Below are 25,202 nucleotides of genomic sequence, written 5' to 3'. Positions count from 1 at the left end.
ATAAAACTTAAATTTCAATTGAAAGAATATGAAGAATTTGAAAAAGTGAAGGTGTTCAAGTTGTAATATTTTCGCTCCCCAATCAAATTGAAACTGAAATTATAAAAATATGTAAATGTTTATAATAGTCCACATAAACATGTCCAAGAACATAAAATGTTCACTTAGTTTAGAGAATTTAATCACTTCTCATGGTGCTTGGAAGAGCACCTGAATTTACTCTGAATTTTTTAAAAACGGAGCCAATTTTAGAAGAGAACAGAAGTAGGGTAACAGTCAAGCTGTTGAAATGTGACAAAGTAGTCAACGTGAACACCTTTTTATTCAGCGATTGTTTTAACAATTTGACTGAAACTGAAAATTTTAGCAGGACACACACAAAGTTGACTGTTCTCTGAAATTTCTGAGGATGACTTTGTAGTCTTTCCCTCTCAAGTTTGTTTTTTTTTTTTTTAAATGGATCTTCAGTGTAAGGACAATATGCTTGGTATATGACTGCAGTTGTGTACTCAGACTAATATAATTCCTACTTTTAGAATGTGCTGTGATTCTGTGTAATCTTGAAAAGAGTAGGGTTAGGCCTGGACCCTATGTGGAGGAGCAACTTCCAAGAAAACTTAGGTTATTGAAGGAAGTGATGCTGGTGACTCAGAGGGTTGCACTTGCCTCTGAGTTATTACTGAACTTTTCACCATTTCTGGTTATTAAAGATCCTACATGCTCAAAGGAATAGGAACATTATACCTTAAGGTCCTGGTCAAACTTAATTTAGGTAATTATGTATTTGCCAACATTTTCAAATAAGTGTCCTGATTTTTTTGGTGGGAGCTGTATATACTCAGAACCATTAACTTAGTGAGATTTAGTACTTATTTAGGACCTGCACTATAGGCACTTAGGTTTGAAAACTTTGGCCATTTTTTCCCACCTAAAATTCTCCCTGCAGTTTTAGGGATAAGGTGTTCTGTGGTTCCTGTCCTAAGGTGTTACGCAGTGTTGCTCTGTTTCACCCCAAAGTTGGCTGCATTTAAATGTTGGATGAATGATTCTTATGAACAGATTGTACATCAGGTTTGTAAAATGCTTTTGTGATAAAATATGTAAACACAAAATACCATTATTTCTAAAACTCATCCACTCTCTCCCTCTTGTAGCACACTAAAAAAGACCTCGAAGGGTTTAAGAAGCTATTCCACAGATTCTTGCAAGAAAAGGGACCTTCTGTGGACTGGGGGAAGATTCAGAGACCTCCAGAAGACTCTGTAAGTTGCAATAAAATGACAACAGCCAATGGGATCTTAAAATTAGTAATCACTGCTTGCACTGAAATATATTGTCAACAATACAAAGCAAATAATTGCTGTGTTTGTTTAAGGTAAAGTGGAATAACAATTTAAATAAATCTTTATTGCAGAGAGAACTAAAACATGGGTCTATGTTGTACATATTCATGAACATCATGAATAAAGTCCTGCTTAACATACGTACATAAGTTCTCCCCTAGTATTATTCTGTTGACTTGTCCATTGCCTAAAGAAAATGGTAATAAATATAACTTTTGTGTTTAATCTGATGCTTTGCAATGAAAGGTAATTTGTTATGTCGGGAGTATGTAGGGCATCTAGAGTCTCCATCCCACCCCTTCCCCAAATGAAAACATGTTGCAAATCCCAGATGAGATTGTCTCTGACCATCAGTTTTTACTAAATATTTTGAAAGAGATATATGGTAAGTGGCCTGGATTTTATAGCTCAAAACTTTTTCTGCTTTGCGGTAGTTTAGTTTATATAAAATCAAAGAATTAAGAATACAGTTAATGTTTAAAGAGTACAATTTCCCTGCAGTATTGTATAAAGTGGGGGAAAAAATTAACTTTCGAAGTGAGAGGGTGCAACAAAAAAACAGTAGATTTTCTCCAGAAGTGTTTCTATAAAGGTAAGCATTGTTCACTGAACCAAACCCTGTTTTTAATCAATTCATCTGTGGCCCTAGGCTCTTTCTTGGCTGTTTACACATCTAACCTTTAGTTATAAATGCGAGAATTTTTGCTCTCCCAGAACAGTAACCTGGTCTATTAAAACTGAATTGCAGTCACGAGATGTTAGTATCCTCATGAGTTGACTGGCATTGTTTGCCCCTATGCTATTTGTCAGCAGTGATTGAATTAAAGATTCACTTTGCAACTGAAAAGCAGCTGTTCAGCTGCCTGCGGAACAGATGCTGAAGCTGCTGTCCAAAGTGGTGGTGAAAAATGATGACGTCTTGGGGCTTGTCTACGTCATGCAGCTTTTAGCGACAAGCCTGGTTGCTAAAAGTCAGCGTGTGTAAACATTCTTTGTCGGTACTCTGTCGGCACTTCTGCCAACAAAATACTTCCAGCCCTGCGAGCGGTGTTAGCTTTGTTGGCCTGCCGACAAAGGTGCGTTCACACTGCCACTTGCGTCGGCAAAACTTTTGTCTTTTGCGGGGGGGGGGGGGGGGGTTGTGTTAAGTACCCGTGAAAGACACAGGTTTTGTTGACAACTTTGCAGTGTAGGTATACCCTTTTAGTGAGTCTCAGGTCTGGTCTACACTAGGAAATTAGGTCAGTGTAACGACGTTGCTCAGGGGTGTGAAAAATCCACCCACCTAAGGGACGCAGTTAAACGGACTTAACCCCGGTATAGACGGCACTAGATCAATGGGAGAATTCTCCTGTCAACTTAGTTACTGCCTCTCAGGGAGCTAGCGTACCTATGCCAATGGGAGAACGTCTCCCATTGGCATAGGTAGTGTCTTCGCTGAAGTGCTACAGCAGTGCAGCTGCGTCGCTACAGCATTTTAAGTGTAGACAAGCCCTACGTTTCTTCCAAAGCTTAACTTTAAAATTTATTTTCATGATTTGAGAACTTCAGTAACTCAGCCAGAGGCTATGGGTCTATTACAGGTGTGGGTGGGTGAGGTTCTGTGGCCTGTAGTGTGGAGGGGTCAGAGTAGATGATCTCAGTGGTCCCTTCTGGCCTTAAAGTCTAGGAGACTCTGTCCTACTTTGTGTGAAGTCTCTCTGGTGGGAGAAGAATGTACCTCCAGTATTGCCCCATGTACCAGATACCAGTACTGTAGAAAAATAGCTGTATACAGTGCAGAGGCCAGTACCAGTATGATTATTCTTCGGTTTGGGTCTGGTATGACTTCTGGAGGCAGTTATAAAATAAAATGTCAATTCAGCAGTATCTTAGTCATTGCTGATTAATATTTAGCAGTTGGAGGGCTATGATATAAATTTCAGTGTCTGTTCTCAGAGCACAAATAGAAGGGTCATTTTAGCTTGTGGCTGAAAGAAGGGCTATGTTGGGGGAGGGAAATGAGTATCTCACGTGTCTTCTGCTTCGCTGGTTCTTCACCTGGTGACTAAACATCCTTCAGCCATGCAACCTGTCCATGTGACCTATGATCACTTTTTTTTTTTTAAAATTGTTTCATTCCATAGCTCTGCATCATTATGCCACTTAGATTATTCAGGTGCCTTGCTCAAAAACCATAGCTGTTATCCCCTTACCTACCATGAACTCTGAATCAAACTACACTACTTACTTTACAAATACCATTGAGGTAAACAAACAATTTTTAGGGGGAAAAAATCCTCCTTCCCTGTTCATACTACTACATAATTATTCTTAGTTAAATAAATTTGTCTCTGGTGTCATGGTATAATAGTTGTACCTTATTGCTCTAATAAACAGCTTTATTTTCTCCACCAGGTTTGTTTGGAGCTTGCATGAAGCTTGTAGCTTCATTCCAATATTTTTTCTTGCATATGAATGATGGTAAAACTGCCTCATGTTACCCCTTGAAATTCATTTTCTATTTGTATCCAAGGAAAAAATCTTATAAAAAGTGTGTATAAAAGTATCTTGCCTTAAGTTTGGTATTAAAGGCTCAAAACCCAATTGCTGTCACAACAAAGGAGAGCTCAAGCTTTTACAGCTTGTGACATATTGAATATCTAATCTGTCGTATGACAGTTACCTGCACCTATATTGTCAGTTAATATTCTAATCATAACTGCATATTAATAATGCGAGTAAAGCTGAACTCTAAGTTTGTCCAAAGCATGATTGCTGAGATCTGATATCTTTATGGCTGGAGTTCTGTCACTCATGGCTTTGTCCCTTAGGTAATGTGTACAAGTCCCAAATTAAAGTAGTAGTAATAGGAGGGCCTTAAAGTAATAACAGAAGAGGACAGTAAACAAAGGGAAGATATGAGCTATCAGCACAAAATCAAGATATTGAGAACTAAATTAAGGAACCAGAGGACATGGAGAGGCAATCAAATAATTTATGTGCCAGTGCTAGGAGCCTGGGTAACAAACAAGAAGAATTGGAATCGCTGATCTGTGAGCATAAATTTGATCTAGTTGTTGTTGTTGTTGAAACCTGGTGGGATAGTTCCTGTGATTGGAATGTTAAAATCAATGGTAATCTATTTAGGAAGGATTGGATGGGCAAAAGGAGAGGGGGAGTGGCTCTCTGTCAAAGGTGGCATTATGAGTTTCCAAGTCACTGATAACTCGGAAGAAAGTGATTCTTGAATGCTTATGGATCAGTGTCCTAACAGATAAAGCACAAGATGTGTTAGTGGAGGTCAGACCACCAAATCACAATAGAGAGAGAGTGATTGGCTCCTTACTCACCTATTTACAATGTGAAGGGAAAAAAAGCTACATGATTATGGGGGACTTCAATTTGAGTGATCTATGCTGGATGTCTCATGTTGCTGGTACTAAAACATCCTTGAAATTTCTAAATATTATAGATGATAGTTTCCTAACTCAAAAAGTATTGTATCCAACGCAGAGGAATTCTACATTACACCTTATCTTGACCGAGAAAGAGGAACTGAACACAGAACTAAAAATTTATAGTAGGTACAAGTGGTTGTGACCTGATCATATTTTTAATGTGCAAACAGAATGAAGTGCAGACCAGTTATATGTACTTTGTGCTTTAATATGGCCAATTTCACAAAGCTGGAAGCAACTATGAGCTAAATCAGCTAAGAGGAAGAATTTAAATCCGATAAATATGAATAACTGGAAATAGTTTAAGAACACTTTACTAGATGCCAAAAAAACACAATCAAGGAAGACAGCCATATTGGTTAAAACATCAATGTGGCTTAGAGTGCAAATGAAGGCCGCTATAAAAACAAACAAATGGAAGAAAGGGGAAGTAGTGAGTAATGAATATAAATCAGAAGCTGAGAATTGATAAGGGAAGCAAAGGGACATGAGAAATCTATGGCCAGCAGCAGAGTTAAGGACAACACGGAGCTTAAGTGTATAAGGAACAAAAAGAATCTCAACTATGGTATTGGTTCATTACTAGATAGAAATGGTAGAATTATCAATAATAGAGGAGAAAAGCAAAGTGTTCAGTACATTTCTGTTCTCTGTTTGTTTGGAGAGAGGGAACAACTGTCTCCATTCCACAAGTATTTTAGGAAGATGTTAAACAGCAGCTACTAAAGTTGGACATTTTTAAATCTGCAGGTCTGGAAAACTTGTATCCAAGAGTTTTCAAAGAGCTGATTCAGGAGCTCACTAGACAGTTAACTTTTTTTTTCTTCCAATAAGTCACCAGGAAGTCCCTGAAGACTGAAAGACAGTGAATGTTGTGCCAATATATAAAGAGGATATATGGGACAACTGGGTAGTTAGAGAACTGTCAATCTGACATCAATCCTGAGCAAGATAATGGAGTGGCTGATATGGGACTTGAATATTCAAGAATTAAAGGAGGGTAATATAATTAATGCCAATCAACATGGGTTTATAGAAAATAGATCTTGTTGAACTAACTTGATTTTTTATAAGATTACAAGTTTTGTTGATAAAGGTAGTAATGTTGATGTAACAGACTTAGACTTCTGTAAGGCATTTTAATTGGTACCACATGACATTGATTAAAAAACTAGAATGATATAAAATTAACATGGCACATGTTAAATGGATTAAAAACTGGCTAACTGATAGGTCTCTAAATATAATTGTGAATGGAGTACCACCACTGAACAGGTGTGTTTCTAGTGGGGTCCTGCAGGTATCAGTTCTTTGCCCTATGCTGTTTAATATTTTTATCAATGACCTGGAAGAAAACATAAAATTATTACTGATAAAGTTTGGAGATCACACACAAATTGGGGGAAGCGGTAAATAATGAAGAGGACAGATCACTGATACAGAGAGATCTGGATGCAAGCAAACAATATAAGTTTTAATATGGCTAAATGTATACATCTAGGAACACAGAATGTAGGCCATACTTACAGGATGGGAGAAGCAGTGATTCTGAAAAAGATTTGGGGGTCCTGGTGGATAACAGCTGAAGATGAGCTCCCAGTGCAATGCTGTGGCCAAAAGTGCAAATGCAATCCTTGGATACATAAACAGGGAATCTTGGGTAGGGGTAGAGAGTTTATTTTACCTCTGTATTTGGCACAGGTGCAACTGCTGCTGGAATACTGTGTCCAGTTCTGGTGTCCACAGTTCAAGAAAAATATTGATAAATTGGAGAGGGTTCAGAGAAGACCCATGAGAATGATCAAAGGATTAGAAAAGCTACCATATAGTGATTCAATCTATTTAGTTTAACAATGAGAAGGTTAAGGGGTGATTTGAATACAGTCTATAAATAACCATACGGGGAACAAATATCAAGAATGGGCTCTTCAGTCTCGCAGAGAAAGGTATACTGTGATCCAGTATCAGGAAGCTGAATTCAGAAGACTGGAAATAAGGCCTACATTTTTAAATGAGGGTAAATTAATCATTGTAACAACTTACCCAGTGTTATGGTGGATTCTCCGTCACCGACAATTTTAAAATTAGGATTGGATGTTTTTCTAAAAGATCTGCCCTACGAATTATCTTGGGGTTGTTCTATGACCTCCTGTAGAATGCAGGCTAGACTAGATCATCATAATAGTTCCTTCTGGCCTTGGACGCTATAAAAACTTGGAGTCATCCAGTGCTAACGTTAAGTGCTAACAATGCTATGCGATAGTTGCGATCCTTGGGATAAAATGGATCGCAGAGCTCTCTTGTGTTGATATGTGATGGGCTAAGTGGAATCTAAATCTCTCAGCACGTTCAAAAAGATAGAGGAAATAAATTCAGTACCCTGACTTTCTAAATTAGAGTTCTACTGTCCAAGGCTGTGACCTATTCTCTGTTTGCCTACCCTCTTGGTACACTATCAGTGTTTAACCCATTACTTTTTTCTAAAGCACTTTCAGATACACAGAGAATGAAAGCTGCTCATATAAAACATATTTCTACTGATGTCCAATATGACTTCTATAGTGATGTTCTGTGCTGGTGAGCATGACTAGGGCATTTGTTAGATAAATATTGATAATTCTGTTCTCATAGAAGTTGATCTAAGCAGTGGAATATTAGGTAACTCATAAGCAGGAATGAAGAATTATAATTTTAGAAAGGCCTCAGAATACAGACTTGAACACTGAGTTCTTTATGAGTAATGTTTACTTGTGGAGAAGGGGAAATCTTTGTGTCTTTAGCACTGTTATGCTCTCCTCAGCTTTTTCATTGATCTCCTTTCTTCCAGAAATAAGAGTCTTGCCATAGCTAAGGTTGTGACTAACTTTCTGTTATGTCCAACTCGTATTTTAACACACAAACCCCACATTTTGCCAGAGCTGCTCATGTAGAGGAACTTTTTGGGAAGTTTGTTGGAAATCTGACAAAGCATTAGTTATGACAGTTTGAAAAATCAGAAACTATCAGTTTCTTGAAAATTCCTGACTTTTGACTTGGGAATGTTATATCTCAAACACTGTGACCTCAAAACTTCAAATACGGTTTATCATAGTGTCCCTAATGAGAACTGGTGCCTTTGATTATTGTTGAATCAATTTAGTATGTGGTCTTTTTTTAAACATATGAGAACTCTGGCATTTATAATCTTGACCCATATTTGATAGAGTTCAAGCTGTGCAGAGCTGGAAAACTTGAGTGCATGAGTTTTTAAATGACTTAAAAGCCTGTAAACAATTCAAATGTCATATTCCTTTGTGGTGGTTTAATTTTTCCTGCTACTTGGATGGGTTTTGAAATTTCCAAAAGGAGTAGAGCCATGACAGCAAGGAAGCTTACAAAGCACACCAGCTCTGTAAAAATGACATTTCAATGAGAGCTTCAGCTTAATGGCATAGCTGAGCTAACAGGAGCAGAACTTCTAATTGAGCTTCCATGTGCTGTCTAGCCCGGGGAACTCATTTGTTGCCCGGGAGTTTGGGTTGCATTGGTGGGTATTCAGTTCCCTCTGCCAGCGTGTCTGGAATGTTGCAAAACAGTACATTTTATAAAAATATACGAAAGCAATATTAAACTTGTTTATAAATCAAACGGGATGATGACAGCTTTATAATAAACTCCCAGGGATGAGGAGGCGTTAAAAATATGGAGGCCAGGGATGAAACAAACACCAATTTTGGGAAAAATTAACACCCTAGGGGCCATAACAGTAAAGGTCACCAATTTTAGATGAAATGAATAAAAGTGTTTTTTCCTAGAGTTCTGTCAGAAGGCTCCAGTGTTACAGCTAGGACCTATTCCTATTTGGAGCCTTAAGGAAGAAGAGAATCAACTTAACATTAGTCTGGCCCTTTTTAGAAAGCCAAAGTAAAGAACCTGGGAGGGAGGGAAGAAAGGGATGTAACTTAATCCTACTTGAGTAAGCCTGGCACATCATTCTGCATAAATTGCAAATGATCGAAAAGGTCTGATGGAAAATCTACTAGGAGGGAATTGCGGTAATGGAGTCCCGAGGTGTTACGTTTATATGGTGAGGTCACCTGGGGCGTGAGGGGAGCAGCCTGCATGATTCAGGCATGGGAGGGGCTTGTGTAATACATGGATTTTGATAAGGGCATGACAATATCAAAAAAATTCTTAAACTTGCCTGCTACTTGGATTCATCTCAGTAAATTGAGTTACGAAGGAGAAAAAACAATTTCAACACCTCCTACCCACAAGCAAGTAGTCTTATGTTTCCCAGGGTTGAGGACAAGATAGTCTATTGTATCCATCTTGTGCTATTACTCAAGCAGTCCTCTAGAGTTGAATCATTAACACATTATTATACCCTATTTTTTTTAAATCTCAATGTCTTGTGTACATATTGATCAACATGGGTGCTATGTTCCTCTCCACTCTGCCTGTGATGCCAGTCTGTGCTCCCTTTGTCTCCCACAAATCTTTATGCCTTCATCCACATTGCCCCTTACACCTGGAACAAACTTGTGAATGAGGTGAGGCTTGGAGTTTGACTAATAGATTTTACATCACTCCTAAAAAAATGCACATTAGCATTGCCTACAAAAAATAAATGTAGCTTAAATGTGCCCCCAACTCCTGCATTACCAAGAAGTATATATGTCTAAAATGAGTAACACTAATCTTATTTCTGTAAATCATGTCCTTCTTGTCCCTTCTGTTTCTCAATATGTCTGTCTTCACTTATCTGTCATATCCAATGTTTATAATGTAAGCTCCTTAGAGCAGGAATTGATTTCCTGTGCATTTCAGTGAAGCACTTAGCATGCTCATGGGTGGGTAATAAGACAGTTCTTTTGGGTGCTGTGTATAAGAGCTGAGTGAAATGATCTAAAGGATGCAGCATTTTTGACAAGTCATTGAGGTAAGAATTGCAGAAAGCAGATGTCTGCTTGCTGCCTTTCCTAAACACACATTCAGAATCAGGTAGCTGTCCTCTCATTCTTTCCACTTTCCTATATAAATGCCCTCTTATGCTGTATAGGTCACTCATGCTTTTTTGACAAATCCATACTTGCAACCTTCAGACTTTCCTCCCATTTGTAGTTCATTCAGATACATCTTGCATGCGGTGAAGTTACTGTATCCTGAGTCCTGCATCTTCTATGTATTCTGTGTGCTTCCTCTTGAAAATATAGCAGAATAGATGAACTGTAGACAGAATAAATTTGCTATGAACAGATGGTATTCCTGAACGGATGTGCATTTGAAATAGCACAGAGGGACTGCCATCAGGATAAAGATCTCATTCTGTCCATGGTTTGGCATGTTAATGTTTTCAAAACCTGCTCATAACAAAGACCCTTGCCAGGATCTTATTTATGCCACCTAGCTCCCGAATAACATTGCTAAAGGATTTCCCTGCACATACACTCTTTTATATAAGCTCCAAACATATTGGTGGTGTTTCTCTAGCTTTGGTCATTATCTGCTCAACAGAAGAGACCTTCCCCATGCCATGCAACTGCTTTCTGGCCAGTCCTTGTGGTTTGCTCCCAAATGTGGGGCATTCTGGTGCTGAGCTTTGATAGCTGTAGCCAGCTTATCCTTTCTGCAAAATTGATTGGAACCTCTGTTAGTTTCAAATTGTGCAGTTTCCAAATCACCCTCTGGCAAGGGGAGGGATGGCATTCTCCCATGCAGGGGGATAGCATTAAAAAGACAATGCAGAGCACTCAGGTGTCATTCAAGCACATGCATGGCTTTTTTTTGTGTCTGTGTGGGGCTAATACCACAGACTGTACTGAGGCCCTGTCTTCAGCTGGCCTTGAACCCTTTTCTCTGGAGGAGGTGGAGATTTTTATAAGGGATAATGCTAATATGCTAGTCATTGTTGTATACTGGGCGATTCCCATGGCTTTCAAGGGGATGGCAATCTCTGGACTTTGCCACTCCCTGTGGAATGAGTTCTGGGGAAGGGGAACAATGTGTTTCAGTTAATTCCCCCCACATCTTCTGTGTCCTTACAACTTTTGGCTGGTAATTTGTCCCCTTATGGGAGACTCTAGCTCTGAGGAGTGTGCTGGGGAGAAGAGTGTCTGGTTTCTCAAGTAACCAGTTATACTGGAAAGTCTGCAAGGGGAAAAAAGATGTAGGGGATTTTTAATTGTGCTGGTATATTGTGTGAAACTTGTCTTACGCCAGGCTTGTATGCATTTTTTGTTTCAAACCTACTGTGAAGCATCTAATACTGGTCACTGTTATAGTACTGGAGTAGATGAACTACTGGCTTGATACAGTATGATAATGCCTAAGGTCAAATGTTGTTTCTGAAAGCTTGGTTGCTTGACTTGTGAAAACTGTGTATTTCCAATATTTTAGAGTTCATGGACTTGTTTATGACATTTTCCTCCCAACAAATAGATCACTTGTAGTGATTCTTTTGTTTGACCAGGATGGCTAGATGGCAGTTTTCTTTGAAGTTCATTCTAAAGCAGGGGTGGGCAAAATATGGCCCGCGGGGGCAGTGTTTGTGGGTGTGGGCAGTGCATGGAGACCTGCTGTCCCCCCCAAGGGGCACGTAGAGATGTGCCAGCAGCAGCCGGCCGCAACCGCTTCTGGGAGCAGCATGGGGCCACGGAATGCAGGCAGCCAGCCTGAGCCGTGCTGCTGGCCAGGAGCCGCCTGTGGTAAGCGCCTCCTGGCCAGAGCCTGCACCTCACACCGCACCCCAACTCCCTGTGCCAGGTCAGAACCCCCTCCTACACTCAAACTTATTCCCAGACCCTACACCTCAATCCCCTGCCCCAGCCCGGAGCCCCTTCCTGCACCAAACTTCCTCCCAGAGCCCATACCCATCTCCTTCTCCTGCACCCCAACACTCTGCACCAGCCTGGAGCTCCTTCCTGCACCCAAACTCCCTCCCAGACCCCGCACCCCCTCCATTAATATTGTAGAAATGTGCGGCCCGTGATAACTTACCAAAATTCGTGGAGTGGCCCTCCTATGAAAATTATTGCCCACCCCTGTTCTAAAGCATCCAAATTCTCTTTTCCTTTGAAGTGTAACTGCAGTAACTGAGTAATCATGCTTGGCATTCAAACTCTCTCCTTTAACTTGACCCAAAGCCATGGGCTTGATGCAGGAGTTACTGGATAAAATTCCATGGCTCTCAAAATCTACAAAAATTCTCCTCCTGCTTGACTCAAATAGCATTGCCACCAAGAATGCCTTACTCTCTTTTGCTGGATTATGTGGAGCAGTGTGTGTATGTCTATTTAAATATAAACATAATGCAACATGACTATATATAACTTTCTTTCCCATCATTCATTCCTTGAGTAGCTGAGTTTAGCTTTGATTGGTGCTGGTTTAAAATGCTGTCTTTTACCATGTACTTTACAGTGAGCTGGCTGTAGCTCTTTTTTAAATTACGTTTAAAAAAAGTGAACTTCGACTTCTAATATCAATCTCTTAATTCTCTGCACCTCTCTTCCTGGAATAAATGAGCTTCTCTTCCTAGGCTATAAATAAAACAACTGTACAGAACTTGAAAGCCTCCTCTGTCGTAATTTTAGTTGAATAACCCTAAGTATTGCCAGTTACATTCCTGTTGAAGAAGAACTGTACTGTTACTCTGCAACATAAAGTACTTGTACAAGCAATATGAAAAGGCCCTTTTTATTTTTACGTTTGTTCTTGGAGCTGTCTCTTTCATGGAGACTTGATACTGATGTTACACTAGGTTGGCTGAGGCACGTTCTAGTGACCTTTTACTTGATTTGTACTCCCCCAGCCCTCTGTGTTGGTGCTAATAGTTGAGTTGGATTGGAACTCAGACTAAATTCCAGATTACCAACATTTGAATCTTTGTTGTAACCTCTGAATCACATGGTGGCAGTCTAGGATTGTGGGTGTTTAAAATGAGTTTGCCCCACACCTATGGGAGAATAATAATTTAGGAACCTGAATTTCTCAGAGTTCTCCAAAATCTCACTGGGTGAGCAGGGGTGCTTTCTGAAGACCCCACTTATGTAAAAGTCCCCAATTTCTCCCTCCGTGGCATATACCTCCTTTAGAAGCCAAGCTGTAATAGGCTGAAGGTTATCTGTATTTTCCCATCCACCTCCACTGCCATTTCTGGGGAGGGAAAGGGGAAGTAAGGGTAGAAGTCCTAGAGGGGAATTAGTGCTGTTTTGAACCTGCTTCCACTCCCTTTGCCATGCTTAAGGGGAGGGAAACATCAGGGCTAAGGTATGGGATTTTATTTGACTCTATGGAAATTGAATCTCAGATTACATAATAGTATCCTTAAAACCATTAGGGGATAGTGCACACACATTCTTTTTAGAAAGCTTACCAATCGCTTTCCTTGCATGTTTTCCCCATTTTCCACCTACTGACTTGATGTAGGAACAGATATTTCCTCTATTTACTAATTACATATATTATTATGCACAAAAATCCAGGATGCTACTTACTAGACCTTCCAGAGTACGTAATATGTCCTTTTTAGGTTCAATGGGTACATAAATGACTGTCTTTGATATAGTTTAAAAAGCCAAACTTCCCACAAATCTCTTCTAGACGATGGTGTAAAAAGAGTATTAGATTTGTTTAAACCTGTTATAGGACTGATAATACAAAGATGGGTTCATTCTTCTGGTTAAATGTATAGTCTCAAGATTTTACTGTAGCTTACAGAGTTCATTAATTTAAGTGTGTGAAATCTCGGATTATAGTAATACAAATCAGGATACTATGCTCTGGCATAGATGTAAATGCTTGTTTTAATTGACAAGTTTGAGTATTCAGCTTGTGGTTTTATTTGCAAGCTCCTTGTAAAGACAACTGAAACAATCAGTTTGTCTAATTGTTTTAAGGCAGTGTACCTAGAATCTGAAGCTTATCACTTCACATAAGATTTAGGGGGTACGACTATTTTAATCTTTACATCACTTAAATACTATTTAGGTAGCTCTACTACATAATGAAGGCATTAAATTAAATGCTAACTTTCTTAAAAGGAATCTTGATGAAGATTCATTGGGTTTATATTTGCAATATCAAATATAAACAGCCATCTTTGTGGAGTAACAGAGCAGGTTCTAGAAGTGTATGCTGTGGGTTCCTCTGAGGAACAATTCTTTTTTCTCTAGCGTGTAGGATGTGACTAGCTTCTGAAGACCTGTTTTTTTAAATAACTAAAATAGATGTATGATCTCTCGGTATTGCTAGGTAGAGAATCTTCTTTGGGCCCTATTACTTCCTGGGATAAGAAGGCATGGGATAGTTAGTCTTGATGTTTGTTGCAATCACTGTTCAATCTGACTAGCAAATTAGTCAAATTTAAACTTCATTTTGGTAACATCGTTAGTTAATTTATAATGGAAAGTTAAGTAAATTCATCTTAATCTATCTATCTTAAAAAGATGTTGGGGGAGAGGGGGGTTAAGGTTTGTTTTCCTGGATAACTGCTTTAAACAAGCTTATTAACAAGGTAAGGTACGGTATTTGGCAAGATTCAGTTCTCATTTATATTGGGGGAGGGAGGTGGAAATCTGGAGCAGCAATGTTAATTTGACACATCTCTGATAATGGAGTTACTCCAGATTTATTACTGATCTAATAGAGTAGTAGTAGCTGAGCCTCAGCATCTCCAGGTTGAAACTTTGAGAGCTGGCATTTGATTTCCTAATTTCACACTGCAGAGTCACTGAGGATCTGTTCATTAGTTGGCTAGTGTCCAACTGCTGGACATCCTGAGATCTTGTTTGAATGTTTTTGCACATCAGCAGTGTGAAGTAGTATTATGGGAGGTAACATGAGTACACTTGTAAGAGAGAGAAGCTTTTTTTATCCTAACGTTGGTAGTTCAGTCTAAAATCTCTAATGCAACAGAAGTTTCCTTTTCCCTTCGAGGACCTGAGTTCAGGGTCCAGTTTCTTCAGTAATGCTCTGTCTTTACTCGTTAATGACTGAAATAGAATATAGTTTGATTCTTTCTTTGCTCTTACTGTTTAGAGAGCAAGAAGTATACTACCCTCTCTTCCTCAATTACTTCTCTAAGGAAACTTATAAACTAAACTTATTTAGACTTTGCATGTAATGAAGCCTTTGTAACTCAGGATGTGTGTATGTATTACTTTACTGATTCCTCAACCCCTTCACCACTCTATATGTTAACTCAAGAACTGAAAGAGAAAACGTACACTAAAATCTTTGGGAGACTGTTTCCATCTTGACTTTTTAGATTCCAAAGCCAGAAGGTACCACTGTGATAATCTAGTCTGACCTCCTGTAAAGTACAGGCCATAGAATTTCCCCCAAATAATTCCTATAGCAGATCTTTTAGAAGAAACCTCCAATCTGGATTTAAAAATAGTCAGTGATGGAGACTCTACCATGACCCTTGGTAAATTGTTGCAGTTAATTACCCTAACTTAAAAATGTAGGCCTTATTTCCAGTCATCTGAATTCAGCTCTCAGCCATTGGACAGTGTTCTACCTTTTTCTATTAGAACGAAGAGCCCATTATTAAATATTTGTTCCAGTGTACGTATTTACATAATCATGTCACCCTTTAACCTTCTCTTTGTTAAGATGAACAGACTCAAGAAGCTCAATCTATCACTATATGGCATGTTTTCTAATCCTTTTATCATTCTCATGCTGCTTCTCTGAACACTCTCCAATTTATCCTTCTTGAACTGTGGACCCCAGAACTGGACACAGTATTCCAGCAGTGGTTGCACTCGTGCCAAATACAGAGGTAAAATAACCTCTCTACTCCAACTTGAGATTCCCATGTTTATATATCCAAAGATTGCATTCGTCCTTTTGGTTGCAGTATTGCTCTGGGAGCTCATCTTCAGCTGTTATCCACCACAACCCTAAAATCTTTCAGTTACTGCTTCCCAGGATAGAATCCCACATCCTATAAGCATGGCCTATATTCTTTGTTCCTAAATGTATACATATAGCCATATTAAAATGCATATTTTGTTGCGCCAGTTTTCCAAGCAATCCAGATCCCTCTGTTGGTGACCTGTCCTTTTTGTTATTTACCGCTCCTTTAATTTGTGTGCTATCTGCAAACGTTATCAGTTATGATTTTATATTTTCTTCCAGGTCGCTAATAAAAATGTAAAATAGCATAGGGCCAAGAACTGATACCTGTAGGACCCCACTAGAAACAGTGACAAAGTTCGTCCTCTGCTTTAGTGGGTCCTGCGCTTATTGGCGGATTTGCTCGCCTCAGAGGTTCGTGGCAGTCCTCAGTTTGGCCACTTTCACAGCTCAAATCTGCTGTTCGCTCAGTTAGCCTCATCGCTCGCCAGCATGGGGAAAAGGAAGAAGAACAATCCCCGCAGTCTCTGCTGATCCACCTAGTGGATTAGGGAACAGGCCAGAGACCTTCCCTTCTGATGGAACCCACAGTCCAGATCAAATCCTCCAGTATCAAGTAGGGAGTTGGGGGGATGGAGGGAACCCGGGCCCGCCCTCTACTCCAAGTTCCAGCCCAGGGCCCTGTGGATTGCAGCTCTCTACAGTGGCTCCTGTAACAGCTGCGTGACAGCTACAACTCCCTGGGCTACTTCCCCATGGTCTCCTCCCAACACCTTCTTAGTCTCACCACAGGACCTTTCTCCTGATGTCTGATAATGCTTGTACTTCTCAGTCTTCTAGTAGTATACCTTCTCACTCTCAGCTTCTTGCGCCTCTTGCTCCCAGCTCCTCGCATGCACACCACAAACTGAAGTGAGCTCCTTTTTAAAACCCAGGTGCCCTGATTAGTCCGCCTGTCTTAATTGATTTTAGCAGCTTCTTGATTGGCTGCAGGTGTTCTAATCAGCCTGTCCGCCTTAATTGTTTCCAGAAAGTTCCTGATTGTTCTGGAACCTTCCCTGTTACCTTACTCAGGGAAAAGGGACCTACTTAACTTGGGGCTAATATATCTGCCTTCTATCACTCTCCTGTAGCCATTTGGCCTGACCCTGTCACAAAACACACCCGCTTTGAGATGATTCCCCTGTTTACAATTACATTTTTAGACCTGTCAGCACATATTAAATGGATTAAAAACTGGCTGTGTTAATTTTATATTGTTCCACTGTTTTAATCAAAATGTCATGTGTGTCCATGTCAGATGGCTTACATAAATCTAAGTCTATTACATCAACACTATTCCTTTATCAAACAAACTTTCCACCTTATAAAAAAAAAAAAAAAAGATTGACAGGATCTATTTTCCATAAACCCATGTTGATTGGCATTAATTTTATTACCCTCCTTTAATTCTTTATTAATTGAGGACCATATCAGCCACTCCATTATCTTGGCCTGGGATTAATGTCAGACTCAGAAGCCTATAATTACTTGTGGTGTAAATGCAGCATATACGTATATGGTGCTATACAAGTAATAAACTCTGGACTCTCATTTTGTTAGGTAAGTAAGGAGGAACTTGTTTCAGAATATTTTTATAAAAATTTTTGTTTGAGTGGGTTGGCTTGGTCCCTGGATCTTCCCTTCATTCAGGAAAGGGTGTGGGGGAGCACTACCCCCAAGTCTTTGGAAAATCCACACACCCAGGGCAAGTAGGAAACTCTACAACTGATGGTACTATGCAGGAAAATCTAAGGTTTCTTATTTATAGAAGTAAAATGCGAGCCCATAGAGTTACAAAGATTACCTCTGTTTGCATTTGGTAAACTTCATAATTTAATTTAAGTTTGAGATATGTTATTTACGCTCCAAAACCTAGCCCATTAAGTAGCTACGGTTGTTCTGTAATGTGTCCTAGTGTTAGGATATAAGACACTGGCCACCCTCATTTGTAAACTTCCTAATCTTGCAGGAAAATTTAAAATGCCATTTTTTGTAAAAATCCATTAAAAGTATCCGTTTCTTCCACTGAAATACCATGCATATTAAACGCAAATCAAATCTTCATTATTAAAAGTTTTTGAAGGAATGGAAACTGGCATGTTGCCTTAAAGGTGATTAGTCAGTTACTTATGTTAATAAACACTTTGTGCCTGGGGCCAGTGTTGTAAGGTAGTGGAGTAACTACAATAGATTGCACTATGATACTTCTGTTAGGCAAACTTCCACTATTTGAATAACGAGGTTGCAACGGCACAATGACTAACTAGATAACTACGGCCATGTCTACACTACACGCCGGCTCGGCGGGTAGTGATCTATCTATCTGGGATCGATTTATCGTGTCTAGCGTAGACACGATAAATCGATCCCCGATCACTCTGCCATCGACTCCGGAACTCCACCTCGGTGAGTGGCCGCTGTCGATCCCGCGCCGCGAGGATGCGAAGTAAGTGATTCTAAGTCGATCTGAGGTACGTCGACTTCAGCTACGCTATTCTCACAGCTGAAGTTGCATATCTTTGATCGATTTTCCCCCGCCCCGCCCAGTGTAGACCAGGCCTAAGAAAAGATAAGTTTAAGAGTAGCAGCCCTGTTAGTCTGTATTTGCAAAAAGAACAGGAGTACTTGTGGCACATTAGAGACTAACAAATTTATGAGAGCATAAGCTTTCGTGGGCTACGGCCTACTTCATTGGATGCATAGAATGGAACAAATAGTAAGAAGATATATACACACATTCAGAGAAGGTGGAAGTTGCCACCTGTTGCAAACTGTACAGTTGCAAACTGTAAGAGGCTAATTAATTAAGATGAGCTATTATCAGCAGGAGAAAAAAACTTTTATAGTGATAATCAAGATGGCCCATTTAGACAGTTGACAAGAAGGTGTGAGGATACTTAACATGGGGAAATAGATTCAATATGTGTAATGACCCAGCCACTCTAGTCTCTATTTAAACCCAAGACTATTCAAAAACAGACTCCAAGGAGAAACTGCTGAGCTTGAATTAATATGCAAACTAGATACCATTAACTTGGGTTTGAATAAGAGACTGGGAGTGGCTGGGTCATTACTTCCACCTTCTCTGTGTGTGTGTGTGTGTGTGTGTATGTGTGTGTGTGTGTGTGTGTATATATATATATATATATATATATATAAACTTCTCACTGTATGTTCCATTCTATGCATCCAATGAAGTGGGCTGTAGCCCACGAAAGCTTATGCTCTAATAAATTTGTTAGTCTCTAAGGTGCCACAAGTACTCCTGTTTTTTGTTTGTTTGTTCTTTTTTTTGAGAAAAGATAAGTTCATATAATGGAAAGCAAGCTCCTTCCTAGTTGTACATGGCAGAATTTAACTGATGTAAGAGTTTCCTTCTAATCTACCATTTTGTTGTATAGGTCAGGAATATCAGTTGTGCAATACAGTGTTTTTCCTCTGCACTCAACCAGAACATGAACTTTTTGTTCTCGTGTAATGTGGTTTTCCATTTTTTTCCCCCCCTCTTCCTCCAGCATACCCAAAATGAATGTGAAGTCCTCAAGTTTATTTAGTCCAGGTCTTGTTATAAATCAGATGCAGTTCTGCTACATTCCAACCAGAACTGAAGTAATTTGTGTCATTGTGCTGGAAGTTTTTGAAGCATTCGGGTTTTTTTTTTCAAATGCCATAAATAATCTGTGTAATGTTTTAATCCTCTAAAAAGCTTCCTTCAAAAGAAAAAAATGTAGAAAAACATTCGATAGCCTTATTGTATTAGATCAATCCAGAACTATTAAAACAACGTCACTGTAACAATTCCTTCCCATTTTCGTGTGTGTGTGTGTGTGTGTGTAGGCATTCTCTAGTGAAGTTACAACTGAGGTTTTTTTTAGAAGGCCTAATTTTGTATACATACTGACCCACTTCAGAATCCAGAAAAGTCCTATCACCTTTAAAATTGATAGTTTCTTTCTGAAACCAAGATAGAACTTTTTCTGCAAAATCTGAAGCGAATTGGCTGAGAATAGTCTGAAAATAGAAGGGTTAGAAGAATTTTGGAACTTTTGCTGCAAGGTGGAAAAAAATTAACTGGACTTAGTACCCGGAACCAACATTAATCTGATTAAAAATTATTTGCAAGAGTTTTTGAAACTTAGCCTGCTCTGCTTGTTTACTCTGGTGACCTTAGTACAGAACATCAAGAAACTGCAGCAAGAGTAAGCTACTTTTTAAAAGGAAGAAAAAGTCAATCCTTTTTCTTGCACAGAGAAAGACTTGACTTGATTGGTAGGCAGGCAGGCTTGCTATTGGGGTGGATGGGTTGGACTTTGTGAGCTTTAAAAAAAAAAAAAATTCTCTTGCTGACCTCGGGTGGACCACTGTAAGTGGGGGAATGCCATCCTGATCTACTCCTTATCTCTGTTCATACCCAGCCCACTTCCCTCTTCCAGCCCACAGGGAAAATGATGAGGAGTATCTGCATTTGAATAAGGCTTTAACTTTCCTTGACACTTTTGTCTATATAAAAAACAAAAAAAAACATTTTCCAAGAGGAGAGATTATTTAACAAACTGTATTGTATGTGGTGTTTTAAGCTGTCTAGGGTAGGAACCTTATCTTCCTGCATGTCTATAATATGCTGGGCACTCTAGTGATGCCTCACAAATAAATTTGGGTATTGGTAAGATTAAATTAACTTCTAAAATTTGAGAAGGGGTGTGTGTCTGTGTGTGTCTGTCTGTCTGTCTGTCCTGCTAGAAATCCTTTCTTACCCTTCCTCACCACTAACAAGAGCTAGAAAAAGATTTTAGAGGTTTATTTCCGTCACCTCTGACAAACTTACTTGAATACCTTCTAAAATTGCTGCTTCCTTACAGATTCAGCCCTATGAGAAGATAAAGGCCAGGGGGTTGCCTGTTAACATCACCTCAGTCTTGAACAAACTGGTTGTAGTGAAACTAAATGGTGGCTTGGGCACCAGCATGGGCTGTAAAGGCCCAAAAAGTCTTATTGGGGTGCGGAATGAAAACACCTTCTTGGACCTGACAGTTCAGCAGATTGAGGTAAGAAACTTGATCTGCTCTGAAAGCCACTGTGGAAACTACATGCTTTGTGAATCAGAGTGTAGACTAAAACTCTTACTGAAATTCTTGCTAATATAGAAACACTTCCACTGACTAATCTGACTCAATAAAAAATTGAAACTGGGCCATTTGAGTGGTACTGCTCTGCCCTACTGGGTAGGAAACTGGAATCAGATCCCTGTTCTGCTCTCTGTGTCACTAGTGATTGGGAGTGCTATGAGTTATTGCACCTGGACTGGATTGTGAGCACCACTTAGTAGTGATGCACACTGCCACTCCTACCATGGCTGAGTAAGTAGCAGCATTAACAGAGATGGAAGGGAATCCCATATGGTCCTTAGATGGTGACTATGATGGAAGCTTCCCAAAAGAAGACAGGCGGGGAAATGGAAGAACCCCATGCGCTGGGATGCAGAGGAGTGCACTGAAAAGAGTGGATAAAAATAAAGTATTGCATATGCTATGTGGATGGAATGTGCGGAGAATCTTAAATAATTGAATTCTTTTGTCCACACCAGCATTTCTCAAAACTGGGGTCTGCGGACCCCACTGATCAACTCCTCCCCCTCCCTCTATCTCCCAGAGACTACTGAAGCCAAACTGGGAGATTTTAGGTGCTAAAAGTCCGTTGGGGCTAAGGCTCCCTGCCTGCCCCTGGCTCCGCACAACTCCTGGAACTCCCTCCCACACCCAAACTCCCTCCCAGAGCTTGCACCCCTACCCCAGCCTGGTGAAAGTGAGTGAGGGTAGGGGAGAGTGAGCAATGGAGGGAGGGGAGATGGAGTGAGCAGGGGGTGGGGCCTTGGGGGAAGGGGTGTAGTGGGCGCTGGGCCTGGGGCTGAGCGGGTGTGTGTTAGGGGTTCCTGAAAATTTTTAAATCAAAATGGGGGTCCTCAGGTGCTAAAGTTTGAGAACCGCTGGTTCATGCCATTCTGGACAAGGTTAAATCAGTATGCATGCAAACCCAGACAGTGCTAGTACTTCTAAAGTACCACGGATCAAACTGCATAATTTAGCAGGGCCTTAAGCAGCAAAATCCCAGGTAAACTTTTGATTTTTTTTTCCCCAAATGCGAGTCCCAAGAGTAGCTTTCAAAGCTTTGTTTTAACCCTCCCTCTTGCCACACCAAATGTTTTTAGCATCATTCCAAATATACTCTCTTCTGAGTAAAGTCCAGATTTTAGAAGTGATTGGCATTCATTCCTCCAAAAAGCAAATGAAAAATTGCAGCTACAGGTTTTGGGAGGGCATTTTGGCTGTTATGGATTTACCGCTTTACATTTACAGTGCTACTTAGTTAGTTATTCTTACAGTAGATAATTAAGATGGGCATGAAAGGGTAGGAAATTGGCTTGCCCTAATTTCCTCATGCAGTTCATTCTAGTTTTAGGTGCTTACCGAAGTATTTTAGTTTGGAGTACATATATTGGTGTGTCTGGTGGTACTTTCCCCAAGGGCTAGGAAGATGAGCTGCAGTCCCATACAAAGATTTAGTCTCGTGCCCGATTCTTGCATTGTGTGATATCCAAGAGGGTGCTTCAGGTGTTCTCTTTTGAGGGTCTTTGATTGTTGATGTGGAGGTTAATGCGCCCACTTTTTGGTCCCCATCTCTCTCTCTCTCACACACACAGAGGTTTGGAAATGTAAATTCTTAATAGCTGCTCCACTGCTGACATGAAAGCTGCACTTAACAGAAGTTCTTGGAGATCCATGGCAAGGAGCATATTACAAAACTTGTCTTTTTTAATCATTTTTTTTCCCTTTAAAGATTATTTTAATAGATCCTAACACATAGAGTAGGGTTAAAGACACCGAGAATGTGCCCACACCTTTTTGAATGTATCAGCAGTTAAAAATTACACAAGTGAGTGCCTCAGACGAAATCTGGAGTGAATATTCTTCTTTCCAGAACAGTCCCAATGAAGCTGATTTGATTCACGTCTTATTGCAGTAGAATAATACCCATTTTCACCCTTCATGTAGTTAAGGGAGGGGCCACTTCATTTTGGGTTCTGAATTTTTTAATACTTTATACTGTGTGCTCTGTGTACATTAGACTATTATTAAGGATAGGATTTAGTCCCGGAGGTCAGATTCCATGACTTTAACAGACATATGTGGCTTCAGCTTAAAGAAGCTCTGGCTTAAAGATCTACCATCGATCTTTTATAAAGAATCCTAAATACAGAGTGGATTGTAAAACCTTCAAATTGCCTATTGGGATACAATATCGTGCAGAAGGACAAACGGTTTTCTGGGTGTATGTATGTCTGAAATTCAAAGAAAGCTAAGAGTCCCTTCAACATAACCATTTAGTAGCACATCTTGTATGCATTAGCCTACCCTGCTGCACTGTCCAGTTAGAACTGAAGAGTTAAGAACAGAATTGTTGTGTTAGCTCTGAATGATTTGTATTTGTGCACGCACACATGCACATTTAATTTAGACCTTCAATAATTGTTGTTGTTTCATCATAAATGCTTTGTAGCTATGAAGTTTGTCTTTAGTTAACTGTTACATTTGTGTAGATGTCTTTTTAAGAGATTTTTTTCATAACCATTGTTTGACACAGTCTACAAATAGTATCTAAAGTCTCATTGTTTAGGTGGCAGAAATAAAACCCAGTAACTCTTGTTGAATATGATCTTTTTTTTTCTCCCCAGCATCTAAACAAAACCTACAACACAGATGTTCCTCTTGTTCTAATGAACTCCTTTAACACTGACGAAGACACAAAGAAAATCTTGCAGAAGTACAGTCACAGTCGTGTGAAAATATATACTTTTAATCAAAGCAGGTATCAGAGATTGTTTTCTTCTGTTTGGGGTAAAAGAAACAAGCAAAGCTCTTCCTTGTTGTGCATATTAAATATTTTTGTTAGTTTTTAGGATTAAAACTGGAAGTTTAAAAAGTGAGAAGGCCCAAGAACAGCCAGGTAAAATTAATAACTAAAAATAAATGGGTGGAAGAAATCTGTGTTTCAAGTTCAGACTTGCAGTGGAACGCAGGAACGTGGGGTTTGAATTCTGAACTGTCGTGGCTGTGAAACCACAAGGTTGGGACTGTCAGAAGTAGGTATGAAGTAATTTGTAGGCTGACCACCAACAAAGTTTGCCCTGAATTGGTCATGTGAGATTCTGGAGGGTCCTGCTTTTTAAAAAGTGAATTCCTGTGGCTCTTGTGACTGCATATAACATGTTCTGAACCCTTGTGGAGGAAGAAACTTGCATTACCTCTGGCTCCAAAGGGATGATTCATTTAAGTACATACTTAATTAAATATTAACTTGCAGTTTCTGCCCCAATATCCAAGTATGAACATACACAGAAACGGGAGGAGATTGTCTATCTGATTAACTGGCCTAAGAAGTAATAGTTTTAAAGCCACATCAAGTCTGGAGTATCCCCTGTGATTGCATTATTACTGCACTAAGATCTGTATCAGAGATCTAATAATTGTCATTTTGCAGGTATCCTAGAATTAATAAAGAGTCTCTACTGCCAATAGCCAAGGACGTATCTTATTCAGGAGAGAATACTGAGGCGTGGTATCCTCCAGGTCACGGTGATATCTACTCCAGTTTCTATAACTCTGGTCTGCTTGACACACTGATAGGAGAGGGGAAAGAGTACATTTTTGTGTCCAATATAGATAACTTAGGAGCAACAGTGGATCTTTACATTCTTAACCATCTTATGAATCCACCAAATGGAAAATGCTGTGAATTTGTCATGGAGGTCACAAATAAAACCAGGGCAGATGTTAAGGTAAAAATGTATTTGTTCAAATCGATTCATCCACTCACTGTCTTTGTAAAATTTTAGTCTCATTTTCTTTTGAATCAGTAGTTTCAAGCAGATGTTAAATATCACTTCAAATATCTTTAAGGCTTATATACCACAACCCAACAGTCAGCTGTAGATCTAACCTGAAAAAGAAATGTAAAGTCAGCAGGTTTTATGACATATTTACAGTTTTGTGGCATGGAGTGCAGTATAGCATGCTGTTTGGGTCACTCATATGCAAGTATTACAAATAAATACATGTCCTGGGCTTGAACTACTAGACAGTGCAGCCTATTGTATAGGCCACATGGGTTTTCAACCTGGGGGTCATGACACCCTTCCCTTCCCATATAGCAATATCTTAGAGGACTCTTAATATGGAAGAAGCTGAGAACCACCGTGCTACAGTAATAGCATCTCTTGCTGGTTCAGGACTGCCTAACCCACTTCTGTATTTTAAAAATACAATATATAATGCTCTAGAGCCTAAATTTCTGGTAGTCTTGACCCTGCATCCTGCCCTGACCAGTTTCAGGTGGTGAAGTTGGGGTCTCTGACCAATTGTTGGCCAAAATTTAAACCAGAACAATGGTACATGCTGTAAGCATTTTTAACACACAGTGATTTGTACCACCATCTGTAAGGGTCTTGGCCCATGTTTTTTAATCATGAAAAATACTG

At 39.6% G+C, this 25,202-nt stretch overlaps 1 protein-coding gene across 3 annotated transcripts in view; it reads left to right on the top strand.

Annotated features, from left to right (window-relative positions):
• UGP2 (UDP-glucose pyrophosphorylase 2) overlaps positions 1–25,202 on the top strand; it is a 39,724-nt gene that overhangs the window by 9,524 nt on the left and 4,998 nt on the right. For all 3 annotated transcript variants that reach the window (XM_074949583.1, XM_074949582.1, XM_074949581.1), the window contains exons 3-6: positions 1,155–1,262; positions 20,530–20,715; positions 23,400–23,533; positions 24,206–24,503. In XM_074949583.1, the coding sequence (XP_074805684.1) occupies positions 1,155–1,262; positions 20,530–20,715; positions 23,400–23,533; positions 24,206–24,503 (726 nt within the window). The remainder of the gene's footprint in view (positions 1–1,154; positions 1,263–20,529; positions 20,716–23,399; positions 23,534–24,205; positions 24,504–25,202) is intronic.

The sequence above is a fragment of the Natator depressus genome, chromosome 3, assembly GCF_965152275.1.
Source record: "Natator depressus isolate rNatDep1 chromosome 3, rNatDep2.hap1, whole genome shotgun sequence".
In the NCBI taxonomy this organism is placed as follows: Eukaryota; Metazoa; Chordata; order Testudines; family Cheloniidae; genus Natator; species Natator depressus.
The sequence above is the reverse complement of the archived record's forward strand: the minus strand, read 5'-3'. Positions and strand labels throughout refer to the sequence as shown.